The sequence below is a fragment of the Arctopsyche grandis genome, chromosome 10 (genome assembly GCF_051622035.1).
Source record: "Arctopsyche grandis isolate Sample6627 chromosome 10, ASM5162203v2, whole genome shotgun sequence".
NCBI classification, from domain to species: domain Eukaryota; kingdom Metazoa; phylum Arthropoda; class Insecta; order Trichoptera; family Hydropsychidae; genus Arctopsyche; species Arctopsyche grandis.
Window position 1 is genome coordinate 8,920,214 of NC_135364.1, and position 25,788 is coordinate 8,946,001.

The 25,788-nt window shown below is 33.8% G+C and overlaps 2 protein-coding genes and 1 pseudogene across 2 annotated transcripts; all 3 read left to right on the forward strand.

The window, feature by feature from the left end:
- Nucleotides 1-220: 220 nt before the first annotated feature.
- On the forward strand, nucleotides 221-2,128 carry LOC143917678 (trypsin-1-like). The gene is made up of 4 exons (XM_077439260.1): nucleotides 221-281; nucleotides 373-550; nucleotides 1,111-1,366; nucleotides 1,820-2,128. Exons 1-4 carry the CDS (start codon nucleotides 221-223, stop codon nucleotides 2,126-2,128), a joined length of 804 nt encoding a protein of 267 aa, XP_077295386.1.
- Nucleotides 2,129-18,350: 16,222 nt separating this feature from the next.
- Nucleotides 18,351-18,953, forward strand: LOC143917679 (tubulin polymerization-promoting protein homolog pseudogene; annotated as a pseudogene).
- Nucleotides 18,954-22,063: 3,110 nt separating this feature from the next.
- ATPsyngamma (ATP synthase, gamma subunit) lies at nucleotides 22,064-25,330 on the forward strand. The gene is made up of 6 exons (XM_077439140.1): nucleotides 22,064-22,172; nucleotides 22,738-22,901; nucleotides 23,970-24,109; nucleotides 24,184-24,347; nucleotides 24,426-24,590; nucleotides 24,672-25,330. The coding sequence occupies exons 2-6, from the start codon at nucleotides 22,738-22,740 to the stop codon at nucleotides 24,936-24,938; spliced, it is 900 nt and encodes a 299-aa protein (XP_077295266.1). The 5' UTR covers nucleotides 22,064-22,172; the 3' UTR covers nucleotides 24,939-25,330.
- The last annotated feature ends 458 nt before the right edge of the window (nucleotides 25,331-25,788 follow it).

The window sequence follows — 25,788 nt, forward strand, 5'->3', positions numbered from 1 at the left end:
TGAGAGTGTATTTTCATATGAGGAGTGATTGTATATATTTTTAACTTCATCATACTGATAACGTTTAAATTATGTGCTGTAACGAATTGACTTGTCGAGTGGCCGGTTTTTATAACTCAATCACATAATTCAGATCGAGATAAACGATTAAGGACTTTATAAAAGCGGCAAATGTGTTTTATTACCTCATATATCTTTCGAAAGAAAACCCCCTGACACAATGCTTCGTTCCCGAAGCCTAGCATTTCTTGCACTCGCCTTAACTGCGACAACATGTTTCGGTTAGTATGATATTTCTACAAACTGTTTTCTTACACACGATTATAAATTATACGTGTGGGTGTTAATCGGCATGTATGTAATTCCTTTTAGGAGTCAAACTACCGGAATATTCCACAGTTCGTCAAGGGAAAATTGTCGGAGGAGAAACTGTTGATATAAGCCAAGTACCATACCAAGTATCAATTATGGTTAAGGGATTTGGTCACAATTGTGGCGGTTCTATTATATCTGAAAGCCTTGTTCTGACAGCTGCACATTGTATAATAGGGTAAATATTATAAATTACGTCTCAAGATTACGTGTTCAAAAATTAAATTATCAATATCGAAATTGTAAAGTGTGTAGACGATTTTATAAAATGTATCTGATGTAATAGATATATATTTTTAATGCAAATTCGATACCCAGCATAGCGCACTTCCACTTTATGAAACATTTATACATGTTGTGAGGTTTTTTTTAAGAAAAATTTCTATCTTTATTTGTCTTTTGGTACGAAAATAGAGGAAAATGGAAATAGATTATGATTTTGGTGCGTAGGTTGGATTTTAGTAGAGCCAATTTTGTATTGAACGGTCTCAAAAACTATTGTCAAACCGACAAACTCTGACAGGAAACGGTTTGATCTAGATTTTATAACCATCCAGATCTTGCCAGAATATAATCGTAATCATTGAGAAAATAGAATAAATATTTCGATGTCGGTCGTGATTTGAATTCACGATCACTAATCCGGTAAACAATTGTTAAGCCAGTGAGCTTCGTTATGCAATAATTTTTATAATAAAATAAATTGATATTACAAATGAAATTTGTGTCGTACTTCAGATCAAATCCCGCAAAATCGATGCAGGTCAGAGTTGGCTCTACGTATTCGGATAATGGAGGAAAAATTGTCGACATAGAGACCGGAAAATACCATGAAAAGTTCAGTAATCAAAATATGGACTACGACGTAGCAATATTGAAGCTGAAAGAACCTTTAACATTTGAATCCAATATCGCTCCGATAAAAGTTGTCGATAAAAATTTCGTCTTGGAACAGGGCACCGAAGCGACCGTTACCGGATGGGGAAAAACTCAGGTATTGCAAATTAAATATTTCAAATTCATAAATAACTTAGAACAACCTTCGAACGCCATACTATGTTCCGCCGATTAAATCGACCCTTTTTACATACATACGTATATACATATGTAATATTACATATACCAGGCACCACTCGATTAATAGCGACGTATAAAGCCGTTTACTTTTATGGTCGAAATTTATTTTGTTGTTGTTTTACGTACATTATCTTGGCACATCGGTTTATTCATACAAGATTAGGATTGATGCCGGAAATTGTAATGCATGTATTTGGGGTACTCTCAGCTAAGAGGCCACTGACCCAAATGGGGCCCTATATATTTATGATAATATTTGACCTGATTTTTTGACGGAACATATTTTATATTTAAAAAGAACTTTTGTTTATTATACATGTATAATCGATAAGTGGCTGAGCTTTGATTTTTATATTTTTATTCACAGGAGTCGGGGTCCGTCTCGACGGTCCTCAGAAAGGCCATTGTTCCATTGATCAAACAGGATGATTGTGCAGTGGCGTATGAAAATTTCGCTGCTGTAACGGATAGGATGTTCTGCGCTGGTATCCAAGAGGGAGGAAAGGATGCATGTCAAGGTGATTCTGGGGGCCCTTTGACAGTAAAGGGTCAAATAGTCGGTGTCGTATCCTGGGGTAAAGGATGCGCCAGACCTTTCTACCCAGGGGTCTACACTAAACTATCAGCACTGACAGACTGGATAGAAAATACCTCTGCACAATTTAATCGAAACATCTAAAATATTACTTTTTAAATAATATAGTATTATATTAAGTGTGTGTGCGCATATTTGTGAACGATATTGACGGGCTTTAGAGTTTGAAAGCTTCTCAAAATTATATGAAGCCAGTAACCGGCTCTATGTCATGTCACACCGTAAAGTAGCTCTTGGGCGTTTCTTCTCCCCTTTTATCTCTCGAATAAAACCGATTTATTACCCTTGACCGTAGGATATTTTGGAAATGTGATTCTCCGATGCCTTCTGTTCGCTTATATCTCTCTCCCCACGCTTTATATTTTATAGGCAATATTCGCTTGGCAAAAAAAAAATATAAACGAGTGGCTCATGCGAGTGAAGAAATTCCGTTTCGAATGAAAGAAAGGAAAAAATCTGATACACGAATTTCGCTTAAGATTTTAATTCTCTTTTTAAATTAAAGCTTTATTCGGCCATTTATTTGCTCGGCAAAGAAACGTCTTGGGAAAGCGAAACGCACACTTTATTCATGGCTATACTATATGTATATGATAAAAAAGCCAATTATCTTCGCTCCACTCGAAAATAAATTAATGCAATTCAAAAGCGTATCCTTCTTGTAAATGTCATTCTGATTTATAGTGAAAACTTTTCGCTTGAAACTGTATGAACACGTTTGCACGTACAATTTGATTGATGCTATAATATAATTTATTTTATTAGCGGGTGAAAGTTCTGAAAAATTAAATTAAAAATTTTCAAAAAGTTTTAAGCTTGAAATTAACATTTGCCACACTGTAATAGATAGCGAGTGACCAATACATGTATTTCATTTTATATATCCAATAATGCTGTCTTCGTATTTATGTATTACTCATCAAAACTGATTCGAAATATATCATTACGAAATAAAAACATTGATCAATATCAATAGAAATAATTATTTAACCCCTTGTACAAGTGCTCCACAAATGCGAGAGATTGGAAAATTCAGTAAAAAGCCATGGATGAAATTTGAAAAATATGTGGGATGGGATTATTTATTTTTATTTTTACATACAAACAATATATGTGCCATAACATGAATTACCTCAAAGTGACACATATGGTTAGATTAATACTTGTAAAACAGTTCTAACAATTTTTCAAACATAACAGTGCCTAGAATACAATTCGAGACATCTATTGACAATCAAAACATTTTTGAAACACATTAAGTTTGCGAGAAGTACATTCAGTAGGTAGCATTTATAAGATTCAACAAATTGAAGATGCTAATAACTTGAATTTGTGAAAAACTGAGGCGGAGGATACCAATTTATTGGATATTTATTTTATCTAGAAAAGTCGGAAAATTTTAACAGTCGCTTTTTTCTTGGGTTAGATATCTGCATGTGGTTATTTTTCCTAAAATAATTAACCTAGATTTGAAAATACACTAATTCCACACAAGATAATTCACAATACGCCATGTGCATCAATTTTTAATGTAATATTATGCAATAATATGCCTGTATATGTATTATATTTAATTCGCGATAAAATAGTTTGCGGTAAAAACCGGTATACCGGTTTTGCAATCCGTTGTTGGAAATCTTTCATCCAGCAGTGGGTGGCAAAAACTTCAATACGAATGGCTTAATAATTGCTTTGATCGATCAACATTACGAAAATCTGCATTGCTGAACATTGAACGAAACAAAAATGGACCAGCAAAGAAGACAACCTTTCCCTCCCTGTTATTGATATTTACTTCATAAATGTAGAAGATTCTTCATAAATGAGTTTTCCTTCTATGGAATGTATTACAAAACACTCAATCCATTTTTTTATATGTTTTATTATTTACATTTGAATTTTACGATGTAATAGCTCATAGTGCTATAAAGGTCCATATTTTCAATAAATAAACCATCAATGTACGGTTATAAAACAAGTCAACAAATATTGAAATTTAAAATTCTAGCATATATGCATATTGGCAAATTAATATGAAAATGTCAACATTGAAAAAAAGTTTTTATTGTGTTTCATAATATTTGCGTCAAGTGTAGTGCATCTGAATGCCCCGTTTTGGTGCAGTTGTAGTGCACCGCGTGTGCTTTCAGCCATAACGTATTCAATATATGCAAATAGGACATCACATTATCATACCTTTTGCAATTTCGCTCAAAAATTGGAAGACTCGTGTGGGAGTGCACGATTTTTAAACTCGAAATAACAGCGTGAATAATCGATACATACATATTTATAAAATAGCGTGTGTGCACAATGGAACAAGTATATGACAGTACAATTACATAGATATATTAGGTATATATATAGGTACTATCTGCGTGCTGCGGAAAAATTTGAAATTGAAACGAAACAGCGTAATTGTTTGTTTTTTCTTAGAAAATATTCATTAATTCCGCCCACTTGATGTCTTGTTTATCATATGAAAATATTTCAACAACACAAAGTTAAAGATCGTTAAACGCAACGCATTCGAGACGTTGAGTTATAGCGACCGTGTGGAATATAAACGGAAAATTATACTCGATTTTCACGGTAAACTTTTCGTGAAAAAACAAAATAAATCAAATTCAATATTACCGTGAAAGTACGACGTACGTATTCGTATATTTATCGTGAAGGGAAAATATTTAATCAAAGGCAAAACCGACGTGTTTTCTCCACGGAAAACTGTTAACCGTTCTGCATATTATTATTATGTAACCCTCCTACATGCATGGCTTGTTGAATGGATCCTTAGTCTTCGGTCAAAGTTCGCCAGTTTGAAATCCCATAAATCTAGATGTCATAGCAGTTTTACTACACGAAAAATATCCGGAAACTACGTCTCGGAAGAATTCTCATAATTCACCTAATAAAATCATCGAAATACCATGCAAACGTCGATATAACAAAGATCACAAAAAACTTGATATATTACATTATATGTATGTAGTTAGAACGATTTCATACAATTATGTTACATTTATTCCTTTATTTGAAAAAAATTCTGACATTCTCGTTTGCATTTATTTGATTGTTTCCGACAAATATTTTTGATGTCAAATAACTTTATATTATTTACATGATTTTACCCACGTCTTTGAAATTTTCCCTCGTGAATTATAAATAGAGGAGTGCTGGGATGTAAAGTATTATATAGTTAAAGGTGACCTTTATCAAAAAAAAAAGGTTTCAAGAGTCATGTTTTTTACTAAAACGAATAATAGCCAATTTTATATATAAATAAAAATACCAAAACAAAGCTTTGTGTATAAATATTTGAACATTTTTTCAAAGTACACTTTATTACACATAATGTAAAAAATAATTAATAAGCAACAGCGTTCCAAAAAAATCCAACAACTTCGATTTAACTTAAAGAATGTTAAAAGATAAATTTTACAGGTTAATTATTTTATAACGACTACTCTGTATACAGTTAAAAGAATGGCTTAACATTATTCTTTTTAAGAACAAGGTTTTGTTTTTGAGACTTTGTCCCTTTGTGAATAATATTCCTCTTCGTCCCTTTCTGATTTAATATTTAAGTCGGCGGGCTTCGTACGATTAGGCTTTTGTTGTCAAAATGAAATATTGAAAATGACACATTCAAATTAAACCTAGCACTTCAATTCCATTTCAGTGCTTCTGTAGGTATGTCATATAGCTGAGAAATTTTGATACGAACGACTAAAAAATATGCTCGTTTTTCGTTGTCGAATGCACTGCATTCTTGGGCAAAACAATTGGTCTGTATTACAAAAGTATTTCTATGCCCAGCATCCAGCATATGACTGTCTGTATGATGTTCTTTCCGAAACAAAAAGCCAGACTCATTTGCAAAAGCACATGCACCATTGAGGAAAATCGTACGTAGTGCATGCGAAAATGCCAATTTTCGAATATTGCCCAGCAGTATTGAAGATGTTCAGTTCAGCTCAAACCTATCTATGTACGTATGCATTGTATACGTACATATATTGTGGTGTGAAATTCAATTTAAACGATCGCTAGGTGAATGTAACGGCGACCATCAAAGCCGAAAAACAACCATTTAGAAAATTATTTGGAATGAAATCGCACGAAAGCGTCCAATTAAATTAATTGATTAAAGAGAAACGAGCTTTGTCAAAGTCTAGTTGACGAGAGGTGAGAGTTAAAAGTGGATGTATAAGTTCAAAAAAGGTTAAGAACGTGGGATTTCAACTAATTGCTCGAATCTCCTATCGGGTGTCGTTCTCTTATTTCATAATAATCTATATAAATCGCTGAATTTATACATTGTCAAAATTAATAAATCGAAGGATTTATTTTCAGAAATACCGAAAGATATATATAAAAGTATATGTACATACATTTAAGACTGATCTTGACAACACAATTTCAAAACATCAATGTAAGAAAATGTCATTAAAATCGTATAATAAGCAAATGGAGATTTTAATATAGTTTAAATAAGGAGGAAAGTCTTCGAAACAACGCCTAGTTCTACAATTTCCGCGTAAAGAGTTTCAGTCTGATTTTGAAGAAAGTACGACATAAATTCCATCAATTGTGTCAAAAAAGTCTTTTTACGTACATATTTTACATAACATACATTGTACATACATATTTTTATATAGCCAGTAGCATAGCTCGGTCGTTAAGCTTCTGGTTAGCGTCGAGAGGCGCCGGGTTCGATCCCGTGAGCTGACCTCGATTGAAATGAATTTATCTGTAGTGCTGCTGGTCAGAGCTGGATATTTGTGACTCCAGGTTGATCGTTTCCTATCAGAGTTTGCCAATTTTCTCTGATTTCATTGTTGAAACGGTTCCCGGTAAAATTGGCTAAATATCATTCCTACCTACTGTCACCACTATTTGAGATTGATTAATGTACAATAAAATGTATGTACAATTCATAGATGTCTCGTTAATTTGCGAGTTTTTCAGTGACTTGTATAATAAAAAAAATGCTGCAATGTTTGTAATTGGCCAGTAAGGCGCATTGGGGTTACCTGTAAGGCCTTCATGGTATATGTATGTATATGTAAAAAATAAAAATAAAAAAAATAAATTTTAGTTCTACATCACAGCATCGAAAGATCGAAAAAGCAAAAAATATCGGAAAGCAAAGATCGAAAATCGAAAGATCTTAAGTCGAAAGATCAAAAATAATGTATGCGTGGTAAACGGTACTATGTACATATAAATAATATGTATCAGTGGCATGCGGCGAAATTATCTCTCTTTTTGTCGTAGAGCCTTGCTTAATGTGCGCGAGCAGGATACGGGAGAAAAAGCCTGTTCCTCTTGTATCCTGCTCGCGCAAATTAAGTGAGGCTGTACGACGGGGGGGAGAGAGAGTTTTACCGCACGCTACTGATATATATATATATATATATATATATATATATATATATATATATATATATATATATATATATATATATATATATATATATATATATATATGTATGTATGTATATACTACCCGATTTTCATATGTATTCATGGTAAACGAACATTTTCGATTTTTCGACCTTTCGATGCGGTGACGGTCACCGACATATTTTATATAAAGGGAAATTTCATTTTAATTCTTTATTACTATAAATCACTCACCATAGAGCTAATAATAAATAATAAAGAAGCTCGAACATTAATTTCGTCCCCTGGGCAATGACGTAAATGAGACTGAGAATGTGGGGAAAAGCACACGTCGACCGCTAACAATTTTCCTTGACATTTTCATTCAAGCGATGAACGTTCTTACATTAATCGCAGATTAAGGGCACACATCTGATAAACAATTAATTGGGGGTGCGTGCCCTTTAGTCGACCTGCCCGAACAGTAATCTGTTTGTGGTTGCGCATTCGCCCACGCCCTTTTATGAGACTTTATTAGAGAGCAAGCAGTCTTCGGCAACCCGCACGTAGCCGGGGTCCCAAACACCCGTAAACGTTCATCCGAATAAGCCGTGTCGCGGTAATTCCGTTAACCCGAATCGCCCCTACGTGAGCTGTCCCCTTTTCTGACTACTTTTACACATACAAATACTTATTATATAACAGCAGTGGCAAACCTTTCTAAGCCCACGCGCCTGAAAATCTGAATATCGAATTTGAATCGGTGCCGTATGTCATTTGAAAGTTATCAACTATTTTTTAAGCCAGCAGTACGTTGTTACTAAAATATTAAAAGTTACAGAAAGGGTGAGAGCAATTTGTTAAATCACATTACTCTCACCCTTTCTGTAACTGTGTAAATACTCCCCCTTCTAATCAAACTAACACATTGTCAAGATTTTGCGCAAACATATTCGGTGATTGAATTAGTAGTACTGTTTTCTACCAATGTTTCCTTTAGGAAAAATTTCTCTGAGCATTTAGCGCCATATATTGAAAAATAATTTATTTAATTAATTATTTTATTTTTCTATTGCTGTTTTATATTGTACTAGTTGTTTTGCCCGGCTTCGCTTAGTGTTTGTAATATAAATTTAAAAATCCTTTCTTTTGACAATCTTTCTGTCAGGCGACGACATACTGATGCTATATTCTTCTTTAAGCTCATAAATGGTTTCCTTTATTGTTCTGATTTACTAAATAAGGTTAATTTCAGAATCCCAGTTCGGTACTCTAGACGCGTTGCACTCTTTTCACTTGATCCTTTCAATACTAATTCCCAAAAATATTTTTATCTGCAGCGCGTTTATCGTATGTTTAATGGAGAGCTGAATGAGGTTGATCTATTTGGTATTTCCCTACATCAATTCAGGTCTAACATCAAGAGAATCTTGACCGATTGATTCATTTCTTCTCCTATTCTATTTTTCCAATATTTCCAATATTTTTATACTTTAGTTTAGTTATGTAATGTGCTATTTAATCATATTATAGCTTTCATTCTTTTCCTTTTCATTTGTTTATTTTGTATTTACCTTTTTCATTTGTTTTATATTTGTAAATTTCAATTTCTTCTTATATTCTATTTTATAACCTTTTCCAAATATTTTAATACTATAGTTTAATTATGCAATGTTCTACATATTTTGTCATGCCTTTATTCTTTACTTTTTAATTTGTTTTCCTTATATTTATCTTTTTCATTTTTGTAAAAATCTATTATTGGACTCGGATGTTACATATATTATTTATTTACTATTTGTTTTTTTTATACATATCTATGTACATCCTGTCTGTTGATTTTTCAATTAATAAAATAAAATAAAATAAAATAAACAGCGTAAACATGGCGAATCTTATAGAAATATTCATTTGTTTTTTTATTAAATTTATTTGAATCGACTCGTCGTAATAGATATTTTGACTTGTTTACGAAATTCCCAACATGTACATATATGTAGGTAGATAGGTAGTTTTTACTTACATATATATGTATAATACACCCGATTAAATTTTCATCGGATCTATCACTATATTACAGGTCTGTTACAAGTTAGAAAATGCTTACGTCAAGCCAAATTTTTATTTTATACCAGGAAGGCCTTACAGCTAAACCCCAATACGCCTTCCTGGCCAATTACAAGCAATACAGCATATATTTTTTTATACAAGTCGCTGAAGTACGAGACACTGAAAACTCGCAAATTAACGAGACATCTATGAATTGTTCATAAATTTTACTGTACATTAATCATACTCAAATAGTGGTGACATGGTAGGTAGGAAGGATTTTAGCTAATTTTTAATCGGAAACCATTTCAACAATGAAATTAGAGAAAATTGGCAAACTCTGATAGGAAACGATCGACCTGAAGTTACAAATATCCAGATCTGACCAGCAGCACTACAGATATAATTCTTTTCAATCGAGGTCTGCTCATGGTGTAGGCAGAAGCTTAACGACCGAGCTATGCTGCTGCATTTGATTTAGCGCGGCTTTGAACCATTTTTTTTCATATTATACAATAAAATATAAATATTATATTAACTTAATTGTATTTTAAAGGTATTTGAAAAAAATACGACCGCGATGAGGATCGAACACAGAACCGACACATTTCTTTTATTTTTTTTTTATATAATAACTTTACCCATGCGATGATATTTCATCAGGCACAACACTACATAGTACATACATATATCGGTAGGTTTGCTATCGCTGTTTTACAAAATTGAAGGGATGAACCTCGGAAGATTCGTCGTCGGTAGGGGGGGGGGGGAGGAGGATCCGAAAATCAATTTCGAATTTATTACGAAAGCACGTGGTGGCTTACAATTTTACTGGAAGGGCTGGAGGATGGGTTGAAGCCATTTTTTTATTATCTTTCACGTGTATATTTTATAGACTTCACGGGGATATGATAAGGGACTCGCGGCCGGGGTTGAGGACGAATAAATGTTTATTCGAAATGATGGACACCTTCTGTGTCCCACCCCTTATTGTTAGTCGTTTTATTGGTCTTTTTTCGACGCACAGATGTTCCGGTTGTTGGCTCCCATCCCTGTTCCCCATCGTTGCCATATTGTCTTCCGGAATTATCCGGCCATGTTCGTGTTTTACGACGGCCACGTTTTTACTTCGCATAAAGTCTACTTGATTAAAATAATTTTCGACACCCTATATAGATATTTTGGAATTATGCGATTAAATATCGACGCATCGAAGTAAACAGTATGCAATTGTTTCAAAAATAATAACGATGGAATTGAAGGAAATTGATATTGTCAATATGGAATATAAAATGGAACGAAAGTTCCCCAAAGGGAGATAGATTTAATTCCAGATTTACAAGACAATACAATCAGAGAACAATCGAACTGCAGAACAATGCAAAAGTATAGCTTAAATTCAAATTTAACGGAATATCAAATTTCGGTTTCTAAGGTAACATCTTGACCCAATCTTCAGTAATGTATCCACTGAGATGTGAATAAAATTATTTGCTGACAAATATCATTTTTAATTATTTCAAATTTACAAATAAATTATAAATCATCAGAATTCCAAGATGGAAATCATTTTGATCTTACATATGTATGTATATGTATTTGAAAATGAAGTAATACGCAGATTGGAGTAACGATTAGTAGAAACGCAGTGGAAACTCGTGGACGTATTTGACACAAAAAATTGGCGTCAGATATATTTTTTATTATTTATTATTTAAAATAAAAAGTCGTGAATAACATGTGATGCTTAAGTAAATAAGATTAAGTCTACATTTATCTGATGTTGATTGATTTTGAATTTTAAATACTTTTTATTGTTCAGAAATATGTTCACAATAAAGGTCCATTTTAATAGCTACTGATCCAGTTATCATTTTCTATCTTCCACACTATTTTTCCTGTTAGTATCTACAGTTTTATCTTATTTTAATCTATTTCTACGGTTTAATTTAATTTCTTAAATTTATTTTTACCACAATGTCGTTACGGGATTGCCCCCAGGCGACACATGTGGCCAGCTCTATATAAATTTATAATATTATTATAAATTTAATATTAAATTCAAATAATGGTTTTAAAAGTGTAGGAGGCCAATTTGAAAAATTGAAAAAAATCGAGTATCCTGTTATATTCGGCTAATTTTATTAATTTTTTTTTGCAACTGAAATAAATAGAATTAAAAGTAAATATTTAAAAAAGAATATCAAATATCACTAGTTGTATTATTTATGAAATTTCAACAATGACAGTTCGGAAACGACGATTCACAATATGACTGTACTCTACTGAATACCGAAGTGAAATATCTTTGTTTTGTGGAATGCCAAAGTTGAAAAAAAGTAAGGCGATAATAATAAATAAGTAGCGCGAAAAAGCTGCAAAATACCAAAATTTCCACGTATGTATTATATATTGCACTATGCGGCATCTAAAAGTACAAACAAAATTATCCCTTATTCGTTAAGAATAACATAATTAATTGCTCAGCTTAACTTACAATTTTAGTAACAGTATCGGATAAAAATATTAAAATATGAAAGTGTGAAAGAATTTATTTTTAACTTCCAGCCTCCAAGGTGGCTCTAAGAATTCTAGAAAAACGAAACATCGACTGCACCAGCATCTTATTTCGTAAAATAATAAATTTTGATGAAAATATTTCATCAAATTGATATCCGAAGCAGAATTACGTATATGGTATTGTAACGTGGGAACATGAAAGAGAGTATCCACTGTCTAAGTACATTCGTGGGTGAACAATAGATACCTCGAATTAGGCTAACGGGACTCAGTAAGTGCCTGGACAAATGATACGCTGGCATTCTCGCCAGGGTAGACCTTTAAGTACCTAGACAATAGATACATTGATGTTTCGGGGTGGTTGTGATGGACAACATGTCCTTTATAAGGAGGTACACAAGGTAGATCAGATTATTCTGTGAACACTGGTTACGTGTGGACTTCCTGAATCGTTGAAAAAATTCTGTGAAGCGACATTGCCTTTCATTTGGATCTCGAACCCATCCCTACGTAACAGTATAAACGAAAAATGATAACTACCCACATACTTCAATACATGTATATATATAAAAAAAATGGACGGGATGTGGGTATGTAACATGTGGCAGACCGTGGACATGTGAAAACCGTGGACACACAACCAATCAGAGTCGAGTGGTCGAGGAGACGCGGGGAAGTGGGGGGGTGGAGCGTCATGTGATGTCAAGCCGAGCAACGACAGGCATGTGCAACGACAGGCATGTGCAACGACAGGCATGTGCAACGTCAGGCCGAGCGACGGGTGAAACACGCACACACACACACACACACACACACACACACACACACATACTTTCGAACGGGTGAAAGACGCATTATTAACACGCGCCTATAAACTTACACTATTATTAATTCGTGTATCAAATCCTTTCCGAAGGCATCCGTTGAAATCAACGGGCACAACACTAGTAGAAAATAAATTTCATCATTTTTAGCCAGGAATTATTTACCCATGTACGTACATACATATATGTATATATGTATATAGCAACCGATTACGTCAAGCAAACACGTTAAATTAATTAATTTTTAATAAAAAAAAGTATTACTAGGTATGCACACCTCGTTTTCTTTTTAATACATCATCGCTATTAACGAATTAACCCGAAACGAGGAGGATCGTATTTTTTTTTCATTCCGTTTTCCATTATTTAACGCGCTGAAAGAGGAAATATTCGCAATATCGTTGTGATAAAAAAAAAATGCGTATAAAACGTGTTTGAGACGAGCCTTCCCTTTAATAAAGGGTGTTGCGTTGTTGCTTGCTTTTTTTCGCGTTGTCTGCTGCTGCGGAAAATGGGTAGTAACCCGAAATGGATTTTCTTCGGTAGTGAAAGCAAGGAAAGGATTTCACGGGCTGCACACCTTATTACTGTGTTTTCGACGCCGTGTTCCAACAGTTAACGAGTAGTTATTGCACTCAGCACTCTGTCCAATGGGGTCTCAAGTTTACCCCCTCGCCTACCCCTTAAGTGGACCCCTTTGGCTCATTGACCGAGCCGGTTGCGACAAACTTTCGGGAGGATGTTCAGCAAAATTAATCATAATAACTAAACTGCTCGTGCCAAAATGAGATCCTCTTACGTTTGTGGGCCGTTGTCCCAGAAAGGGGGTTAACGTAAACGCATGAAAAAAGACTATGGCTTTACAGCTCCGTATAAGGATTAAGACATTGAATGGGTAACGAGAATGAAGCCAAAAACAAAAGAGAAGCTTAGCATGTATTCAAACACAGGTAGACCCCGTGATAAACTCGAAGCTTATCATATATAAATATGTACGTACATATATTTATATATATACATATTTTTATTTTATTTTATTGTTACAATCAATATACACTCGTCATTACAGATTGCTCCAATGCAACGAGTGTACGATAACAGTCAGATATACAATAATACATATACAATCAGAATACATAGCATATAACAATTAATCAGTACAGATATAATAATCATAGAGACATCTATGGATTACTTTTAGATTTTTTGTGTACAATTATTATTACAATTTTTAAACATATAATAAACACGAAATTATAGATATGTCTATAGAGATATCTATAGATTTCAGATTACTGTGCATATTTTTTACAAATTATACACACAGATTTTGTGACAACAGGAAATTATCTAATACCAATTTTCAGGAACCGCTTCAACAATGATCAGATAAAATTGGCAAACTCTGATAGAGAAACGATCGATTTGGAGTCACAAAACCCCCAAAGCTAACCAGCAGTTAGACGAGGACTCGAACCTTCGACCTCAGTGGTGCTAAATATATACGCTACCATTAATCCAAACTGCTGGCTGTACAATGTTACATGTTATATATGTACAATGTTACACAAAAAATATTACAAAAAACCTTTTTTTTCGAATTGCATATACACGTATGTTTACTATATAACGACGTATATATATACATACATTTAGTTTTCAATATGATGCTACTTAATTTAGTACATAGATTCAAATCTCATAGGACTTTGACTTATTATATAATCAGGCTTTGAAATTGTTCGGAAACCTTAGAAGTGGTTAGAGTGTGTTGTTAGCGACTAAGAGGGCCCTGGTTAGACCTCGATTGAAAATAACCTATTAGCAGTGGTGTCTCCTGGTGATTGGTAGGGTCACCTAAAAATATATTTTATTAATTATTAATATTTGTTAATTGTTATGACTTACGAGAGAGATGCGTCAAAAGAGAAGCTAAGTTAACACGTTTGTGTTGTTGTTGGATTGCGTCTCCGTCTGACTGAATCAGTTAACCTTCTTGCCTTTAGGTACATACATACACTGATTTTTCAGGAATTCGAACAAAAGCCAATAATGGCTTATATTTGATGCCATATATAGCTGCACCAGACGGATTCACAGTAGCTGTATAAATACAGGAAGCTGTATATATACACAAATTGCAATGAGGAGTGTAGCCGCTCGAGGACCGCCATACAACGAGTATATCGAATTAGCGTTTTTCAATTTAAAGTTATAGGCGTTTAAACAATTAAAATCTGACAAAACGAGTGGGGGGCGGAAAGTCAAACAAAGGCTAAAGGCTAGTGGCTGTCACCGTCGATGTGTATTATATGTAGGATTAATTTTTAATTAAGGGACACGTGATACAGCCAATGAGACTTGTTTAACCCATTTTTATTCTCGAATTGTCGTACATACACTCGACTCGAGCAGGGCCGGCTCAAGGGTACAGCAGACAAGGCACGTGCCATAGCTAAGGGGTGCCCTCATTTTTTCTTTTTTTTTTAATTATCAGTTTAAAAAAAATGGTTTTTATATTTATTTAAAATGGTTTTTATATAACAGTTTAAAAACGGACATTTCCGGGGATTCATGGAATTTTTGTTGTCCCATGTCCCGGAAATTGGATTTAAAAAATCTTAAATATATACAGCATTTTCACGTCTACGCGAAGGGAAATAATAAATCAAATGCACAAAGAATTGTAAAATATTCTCAAAGGGTTGTTGTTTAGCACTAAATACAGCGCATTCCCCGAACGTGGAAGTTTTATGAGCATAATGGCCAAAATCGTTTCTCATAATTCTATTTTTGGAAAATCTCAATATCGAAGGACTTGACCTTACCGATGTATTATTCCGAGAATTGAAAATTAAAATCGAAGAAAGAGGAAGCCTGAAACTTGATTTTTTTAACACAAATTTTAAATAAATCTATTTTTATACCGAACAAAACATTCTTGAGTGTTGTAATAAAAGCGAATGTGTATCCTACGGTGAAACTATTATGAAGCGAGTATATCCTTCTTGTATTGACGATTCCACAATGGTAGCAACTTTTAGATTCGGATGAAGATGAAACAATTGTGTGTTTGACGATGAATGAAGAATTGAATAAGGAGTTATCAAAGACAAATATACAAAATAACGTAAATAAAAGTAACCTCGACTAATAAAATATACATACTGACAGAAGAAAATTCCAATAATTAAAAAAAAATGTTTCGTCCCTTTTAACAATAAAACCAAGTTAATAGTTTTTTTCCAGTTAATAGATGTATCATGTATTATTTTATATTTTGTAAATACATAATTATTTTTTTTCTGGAATCCCCGGAACGATCCCAGGCTCCGTCCCGTATCCCGGGAATTGAAAAAGTCCGGGAAATCAGAAACACTAGTACTAACCCATTTAATAGCTTAAAAAATACTTTCCCCGAAACATAGCACGACGTGACTTTAATGAGTTGAAGCCTAACACCCCTAATAAGAAAGCACTAGGATATAGCCACGGATAATAACTATACAATATCATATAAAGATATCTGAGAAACCGTTTTCGGATGCTCTCAATCTTCAATGAATGAGTCATATGAGTAGGACTCCATATAATGGAAGAAAATTCTAGAATTTTACGTACTAGAGATTCATAAAGAATTTTAAGCACCAACGCACTCTGGAAAGGTTTACTAATTCGTAGTAAGAATCCCAGCATTTTTGTGACCCGCAAACAAATACTGTCTATGTGTTGTTTAAAATAAAAATATATTATAAAATCTATTCCATGATGACATGTTACTTTCGAAAATTTTATTGATATTATATATTGAACATAAAACGTGACTACTTTAAATAAAAATTGTACCTTTTATTAAGTTTATTGTTTAAAAATATATAGGAAGGGGCGCTGAAAACCAATCTGCCTAAGGGCGCCATACTCAACCGGGCCGGGCCTGGACTCAAATGGCAACTAAATCATTTATACATGCACTCTTCGGAATTTGAAATACTAAATCCTGCATACATACACACAAACATATATAGGTATGTACTTACACACATATATGGATTTGCAGATGTACATATGTCACCAATAAATGCATGGTAATTGGACAATACTCACAGGTTCATTTGGTTTCGCGTTTCGCTGTTTCGACTATAAATTTGCAAAAAGGCTGCTAATTCGGATTTACTGTCTCACAGGTTTATAGTTTTTACTTCTATGCATCGAATTCAATAATTTTAAATTTGTATATTGCGAATACTTTAAAAACAAAAACACCATTGAAATACCTCACGATCAAAATACAAAACACGGGCAAAGTATTGGTACGTAAATATACATTTTTTTTGTTTTAATCGGAATGTCTTTTATTATTACCCCAAGTGCCTATACGAGCGACACTAAACTTTTATATACATATGTACATATATGTACATACATGCATACATATTTGATATTATTGAATCAAAGGGGAAATTTCTTTTTGAATCAAACGCATAAAAAATGAAAGGGGCAGTATGAGGTTGGAGGGGAATGGGAAAAAAATCAGAAAGACCTGGTGAAATAACATTTTTTTCCGTTCGTTTTCTCTATCAAATTTCCCCCTTTATTCCATTACTGAAGACAAACATTCAAATAACCCTTTAAATCGAATAATACGCGTTTTCCGACCATCACGTGAAAATTTTGTACTTTTGATAGGCGAAAAAACCTTCGCATAATAAAATTATAATTATTATTCTGGCGCTGTAAACCTCGCACAAAAAATCGCAAATTTCGTTTACAAGCAACGTTTTTGCCCCATTGGGCCCCCCCTCCCACCTCATCGCAGTTCCTCACCTCCCCTTCCATTTCATCCCTTCCTACAGCAATGATCTGCTATAAAAAAAAGGTCAAAATACTTTCGCGTTAAAGTCAAATTCGCATTAATTAAACGTGCCGACGAAAATATATAAAAGGAAATTCTCAATATAGACCGCAAAATAAACTAATCAAATTTATCAAATTCCATACTTAACTCGGATGCGAATAATTAAAAAAAAATAAAGCCTGAGGTAAATTTTTCAGAAATTCGAGCTTTTTACGTGGTCTAATAAAACAAGTCATGAAACTTTATTTAAATATAAATAAAAACTTTCCCGTGTGTTAATAAATTCCTTACAATAATAATCCAAGATCCCATACTTATTTATGTGGTAAAAATATAATTAAAAATTCAAAAGCGTTTGCTATTCACAACAAAAAGTTAAACTCTTGAACGCGACATAAAAATTAATATTCAATTCACGTAAAAAATTGCCAGTTTCTTAAACTTAATCTCCTTCAGACTAATCTTTATTTTAACTCTTATAATTCGGCTTACAAGTGTTTAACTTCAGCGACATTTAATTAATTATATACGTACACTTTTTGAATTCACTGTCGTGCTAAAAACATGATTGTTTTTTTTATTTAAAAAAAATTATAACAATTCATTTGTTTTCGCTTTTTTCCAAATTCAAGTTCCGAAAGTAACGCGTTAGCTAAATTCCAATTGAAAAATGTACAGATCATCGTTTCAGCTACCTGAAAATCCAACTTTTAAAGATATGTTTATGGCTTTTTCTTATTTCGGCGACCCCAGATCTAACGGGATGCAAATCAGCTTATCTCAAAGCGACAAATGGATGAAGCAAGCACGGGTGATTGACAATAAAAGGCTAACCACCACGGACACGGCAATATGTTTCAAAAAATTAAAAGCCCTTAAAATCAACCACAACGACTACATGTACTTTTTGCAAGACCTGTGCTGCTCTAAAGGTATCGATCTGGAAGAAGTAATTACAAGCATGACGAATTGCGGAGCGCCAGGTGTATATTTCAACCCAAGAAAAAGCAATGACGTATACGGAAGGTCAAATCTCATTCGATATATTTACTTCTTTTCAATAATATTTCGCCATAATCTTGATAAATTATTATATTTTCGTTTCAATAGATTAACAGACGTATCAAAGTATACGGGCGCCCATAAGGAGAGATTTGACGAGAGCGGGAAAGGAAAAGGTATCGAAGGACGCGAAAACCCTACTTCAGACACGGGATACGTCACAGGATATCAGAATATGGGCAAATATGACGAAAAAGAGAAAAATAATTAATTTTATATTACACTACATGTATTGCAAAAATTGTATATGTCTGGTCGTGTCTATTTTTATATCTCCTGTAATGGATATTTGTTGAGGGTGATGATATCCTTTCGAAATTTTATAGTAGCACAACGTTGATGGATTTCATTTCTCTTGGGATGTGACATGGTAAACATTTTCTCGCAAAAGACGCAAATGTCAAAAATCAATGTTGATTTATGTTTTTTTATCAAGAATTTTTTTGTATATACATTTCGTAATATGTATAATAAATTTTTTTGAAAATATTGTCTTTGTAATAATTAATCACTTACAAATATATTTAAATACCAATTATAGCAGTTGTATGTATATTGAAAACCATATATACCAATTGTATATTGAAAAACACAACGAAAATTATTTTGAAAAGCTTTGTTCCAAATTCAAAGTACTACTTATATTTTATTTTATTTTATTTTAATTGAACATGCATACTCGCCTTCTGAGATCGCTCTAAAGCGAAGTGTGTACTTAAACAGATACAATACAATAAAACAATTAATACGAGCATTTTTATACAATGCGAATTCATATAAACATCATCTACAGTGAACTCTAAGGAGAAATTTTTTCAGCATTTTATTATAGAAATTGGCGAACTTCAAGACGCTGTATAACTTGAGAGAGATTGTAAAGGAAATGCCAATTTAAAGGAACCGTTTCAATAAAAAATAAGAAAAATTGGCAAACTCTGAAAGGAAACAATCGATCTGGAGTCACAAACCAAGGTCTGGCCAACAGCTACCAGTGGGAATCGAACCATGACCACTCGAAAACATATACTAACCACTATAGTCCACGCAGTTGGTTATCACTTCGGTGTGTTTTAAAATTACTTTATTTTAATTAACAGAATTTTTAAACACTTCATTTTTCTTGTATATACATATATACATACATATACATATTTTTGCCAAGCATACGGCATTCCATACCTCTTTCAAAGCACTGGACCTTATGCAGCATTCTAGCGTTCAGTTCATTGCCCAAGTTTCGTATATATACGTTATCACTGGCAAGACACATTCATCAAAGATCTTTTACTTTGGGCACAGTGGAATTTTAGATTCTGGTTAATGTGATGGTAAGAGTAAAGAAATTTAAATGGCAATGGGCGGGTCACGAAGCTAGAGGAACGGATGATAAATGGACAAAATAAATGCCACCGGGGAGATGAATGGATGAAATCAGAAAAATGGGTAGAATGAGATGGATGAGAGTTGTTAATAATCGTAAGTGAAACGTAAAGGAGGTTTGTAAAAAGAGAGACAAATGGAAGCGTGTTGGAGAGGCCTTCATCCAGTAGTGGATAGCAAATGGCTGTGAATGATGATGATGATGAAATATTTTTTTATTTTCAAAATCCATTTTGAAATTAATAAAGAGAGAAACACCAAAAGAATAGTAGAAATAAAGACAAATCGTCGATACAAATAAAATTTCTCCGAAGCGCAATAAAAAAATAATACTTTAGTTGCGAAAAAATTGGTGTCCTATAAAATGTTTTAATTTTTGTTGATATAAATTGTTTTCACCAATTTAAATATTTAAATTACATTCCATTTCGACAGATTAATGTTTGCTTAACAATATTTTCAATTTATAAATACTTTCGGAATATTTTTCTCAAATATAGAGGAGTAAATAAATTATATACAAATACTATATGTATACTTCGGGTCTACCTCACGGGACCGAAAGTGAAACGCCCGAAAATGCAAATATCGGAAGGCAAAGATCGAAAATCGAAAGATCTTAAGTCGAAAGATAAAAAAAAGGGTCTCTCCCCCCGTCGTACATACTCACTTAATTTGCGTGAGCAAGATACAACAGGAACAAGAGGAACAGGCTTTTCCTCCCGTATTCTGCGCGCGCATATTAAACAAGGCTGTATGACAAAAAGAGAGATAATTTCACCGCATGCCACTCATATATATTATATCGGTCTCCGTGACGAGACAGAATGTTAAATTACAGAAAACGCAAATATCGGAAGGCAAAGATCGAAAATCGAAAGATCTTAAGTTGAATGATCAAAAAAAATGGTGCATGGTAAACGGTACATACTCACTTAATTGGCGCGAGCAGGATACAACAGGAACAGGCTTTTCCTCCCGTATTAATGTGCGCGCGCAGAATACGGGAGGAAAAGCATGTTAATCTTGTTCCTGTTGTATCCTTTTTTTTTATCTTTCGATTTTCGATCTTTGCCTTCCGATATTTGTGTTTTCTGTAATTTAACATTCTATCTCGTCACGTAGACCCATATTATATATACATAGTACCGTTTACCATGTACCCTTTTTTTTTTGATCTTTCGACTTAAGATCTTTCGATTTTCGATCTTTGCCTTTCGATATTTGCGATGTAAAAAACTTCCTTTTTGAAGAAATTACTTTTTTTTATTATAACAAAAACCTGTGAAATGACCATTGATGTATAATACACTAGATCCGCCCTCACGTGCTACACTGGTCTCCCTTTTGGCGCATGCAAAATACGGTTCGGTGATTACTGGTCACAAATTACTCGTCACAAAGTCACTAAACTCTCTATAACGGAACATCTGGCAGCCGAAAAGTCCATCATACAAACGATAACTGTCATAGTAACGAGAACTTGAGTGCCAAATATTGTGTATTCGCGATTTTCATGGCAAAAATTGTCTTTGTGACCACCCAAATGTGACGAATAGTCCAATTACCGCAAAATACATGGCGCATGCACAGTTTCTTGGTTTCTTCTTTCATTGGTTTACATACATAGGTAGGTACCGCTGCGTCGTAGGGAAAAAAACCCAACTTCCCCGCTAGTTAAATCCCCCGCACCCCTCAGTTAGTGAAGACAAGATCTCCAACCAAAATCACACGTCAGGGCCCATCTATGTGTATTATACATCAATGGAAATGACAGATAAAAACCAATTTCTCAAAAATTATAAAAATGTATATGTAAAATAATTCAATACCATTTTAAAACTTCAATTATATGTATATATAAAATTTTCACCGCGAAAACAGTTGCACATAACAAGATATTCCAAATAAATATACACGTGCAACGGTCGCGAAAAATACTGCTACGGCCAAACATGACATGAGATCGAGGTGGCGTACTCTGTGCGTTGGCAGCAGTGTTTCGACCGGCTGAAGTCTTATTGCACGGAAGCGACTGCTGTCGATCAAGGTTAGTTATGTAGCCAAACGCACGCGGCTGGGGGCTCCTCGGGACGGGGGCGCAGCTCCCGGGCGCTCCGTGGAACCGCCTCCCCCCCTGCGTCACCCCCACTCTCTCAACCTTATTGGTTATGTGGCCGACAAATTACATAACGCAACTCAGACACCCGCCTCACATCACCTCTCACACTGACGGTTACTTCATGTCAATTTATAATTTAATTTAATCCATGGTTTGTTCCTTTTCATTTATCACTATTGTAAAATCATTACTGAATATATATCCAGAAAAAAAAATTTTTTTAGCTATTTCCTAATTATCCTAAATATATTTTAATCAATATCTATAATGTTGCAAAATATGTTTTATATAATGATTTCAATACTATGAAATTGTTTTTTTAATATTTTGCTATATCAAATAAGGGTGATTTTATTTTCCTCGGTGATGTATTTTTTATTCATTGAGGATAGGCTTTTACTCTACATACATATATATATACAGTTATGAAATTCCATATTGATTTTGCACTCTGCTATACTTATGACTGTGATGGTGTGAATTTTGATTTCAGATGTTCAGCCGAGCTGTACCCGCGGTATCGGGCCAGGCCCTATGCCTGGTCAACCAACAACAGAATAGGGGCATGGCCACCCTAAAACACATCTCCATGCGTCTTAAGTCCGTCAAGAACATCCAGAAGATCACACAGTCCATGAAGATGGTGTCGGCTGCCAAGTAAGTCAATTAAACGTAGGCTTTTGATGCTACTTGTACCCAGCAAGTCATGTTTTTACTATACTTTTACATTTTATTTAATTCTATCTGTTATTTATACCTGAAAGGCTTTACAGGTGACCCCAATGCGTCTTCCTGGCAAGAAATATTATACATTTGAAACAAGTAATAAATGCATATCAATCAATATCCACAGAGACATCTATGGTCCAATTTGTAAAATTGCAGCATTTTTAACAATTCAGCTTAATTCAGTAAATACATATCAATTAACATCCACGGAGACATCTACAGTCAAATTTGTAAAATTGCATCATTTTATATAATTCAGTGAAATTCGAGATGGCTGAAAATTCGAGATTTTGCGAGAAAATGGGCAAGGTTGCCAATTTGTTGGAACCGGTTCAATGAAAATCAGATAAATTGGCAAATTTGATAGGAAACGATAGACCTGGAGTCGAAAATCCAAGGTCTGGCTGGTAGAAACCTGTGGTATTCGAACCCGTGACCACTCTGTTCAAAGCATTATATGCTAACCACCAATCTATTCTGCTGGTTCATATGTAATTATGGAGAAGAAAAATGTATTGAAAAAAACTCAATTTTTATAACAGTCGATGCTCGTAACTTATAAACTTGGTTACTAACTGTGGTACAATATATAAAGAAAATATTTAAATTTAGTATTTTATTTTTGTACGTATCTTATTTGTAATGGATTATCAATTGCCTCAACGGTATACCGAAATACTCATTCTCAGTCTGTTTGTAATCTGATAAACATTAAATAGCTTTTGTTGTATGAATAGTTTCGCTATATGTACTAAATATATTTTGATCAATATCAATAATGTTGCAAAATGTGTTTTATATAATGATTTCAATACTATGAAATTGTTTTTTTAATATTTTGCTATATCAAATAAGGGTGATTTTATTTTCCTCGGTGATGTATTTTTTATTCATTGAGGATAGGCTTTTACTCTACATATATATAATGTTATGAAAATGTATGATTATAAAACTACTAGAGCCGTTCATAAGTATATAATTGTATATCTGTTATAGGTACACTCGTGCTGAACGTGATTTAAGGCAGGCTCGGCCTTATGGACAGGGCTCTAAGCAATTTTACGAAAGAGCTGAAGTCGCATCAGTGGAGCCACAGACTCCTCAACGCCTCATCGTGGCCATTACATCCGACAGGGGTAAGTGTCTATGCAGAAAATTTAAAATATACCTCTCCTTGTGCAAATACTGATTGTTGCTGTTTATATTTAAGGACTTTGCGGTGCCGTACACACTGGTGTTTCCAAGGTCATTCGTGGAGACTTTGCCGCTTCTGCCGACGCTGTCGCCAACACCAAAGTGGTGTGTGTCGGAGACAAGTCCCGTAATATTCTCCAACGTCTTTATGGAAAGAATATCATGCTTGTAGCTAACGAGGTGTCTATTATATCATGCATATGATAAATTTACAATAAATAATATAAAAAATTGTAACAATTTTCAATCCGATTTCAGGTTGGTCGTCTTCCACCTACATTTTTGGATGCTGCCAAGCTTACCATCGCTATCTTGAATTCCGGCTATGAGTTTTCCTCTGGAAAGATTGTTTACAATCGCTTCAAATCTGTCGTATCTTACTCTCAATCTGATATGCCACTTTTCAGTCAGTCTGCCATCGAAGTAACTACTGATTTCTATTTTGTGTTCATTTTCGTTTTGCATTCTGTTCTCTGTGTTGATTATTTTTTAATGAATTTTTAGGCTGCACCAAAACTGGCCATCTACGATTCGTTGGATGGTGATGTAATCAAGAGTTATTTGGAGTTCTCAGTCGCTTCAATGTTGTTCTATGCCATGAAAGAGGGAGCTTGCTCCGAACAATCGTCCAGGATGACGGCTATGGACAATGCCAGCAAAAACGCCGGGGAGATGATTGATAAACTTACCTTAACATTCAACAGAACTCGCCAAGCTGTCATCACCAGAGAACTTATTGAAATTATTTCTGGTGCTGCCGCTTTGGAGTAAATGCAATATTTTCAAAAACTCTAGTGGCAGTATATTCCGATTTTAGTTGTGAAAATTAATATGACTTCAAGATCAGAAAGAGTTCATTTTAATTTATTCCAGCGGTAGTGATACAAAAGAGATTTTTCTGCATTTATTATTATTTGTAGAAATGTTTCTTTTACTTGTCTTATACTCCACGGTACAATATATTTTAGGAGAATATAATTTACCTCTATAATATTTAAAGGTATAATTTAACATCTATTTAAATTAAAAATGTTAAACATAGAATTGATTTTTTTCTTATCCACACAATCCAATCCAGAATCCATGCTGATCCTATGTATAATATTTAATTTATTGGTTGATAATATAGTTTCTTCAACCCAGGAAGTGAAGAAAGTCGTATGTATATTATGAGTATTTTTATTTTACAAAAACATCTTGCATGACAACAGATTTTTAGTCTTGCAGGTCAAATGCATTCTAGAATGGGTAATTAAATAATATATATACAGTATACTCTTGATTATCAGAACTAATGCATTTAATATTGTTTCTATTGTTATTGACAATAGAAACAAATCTGCATCATAATTCATTGAAATCATGAATCATTTGAATCGCGATCATGACTACTTCCTTGATGTTTTCCCCAACATATTAAATTTTCCATTAATCTGTATATTCGCTCGCCTAAATCTTCTCACAATCCTATAAATATATTTTCACGTTAGAAAGAATCTTTCTCCATGATCGAACCAGGATTATTGATTTTACTATTCTGTGTATATATGTAGGTAGCATCCAATACACTCTTCTTTTTCCATAAATTGATCAAGTAATCTTCCTCAGCATTAGTTTTGAG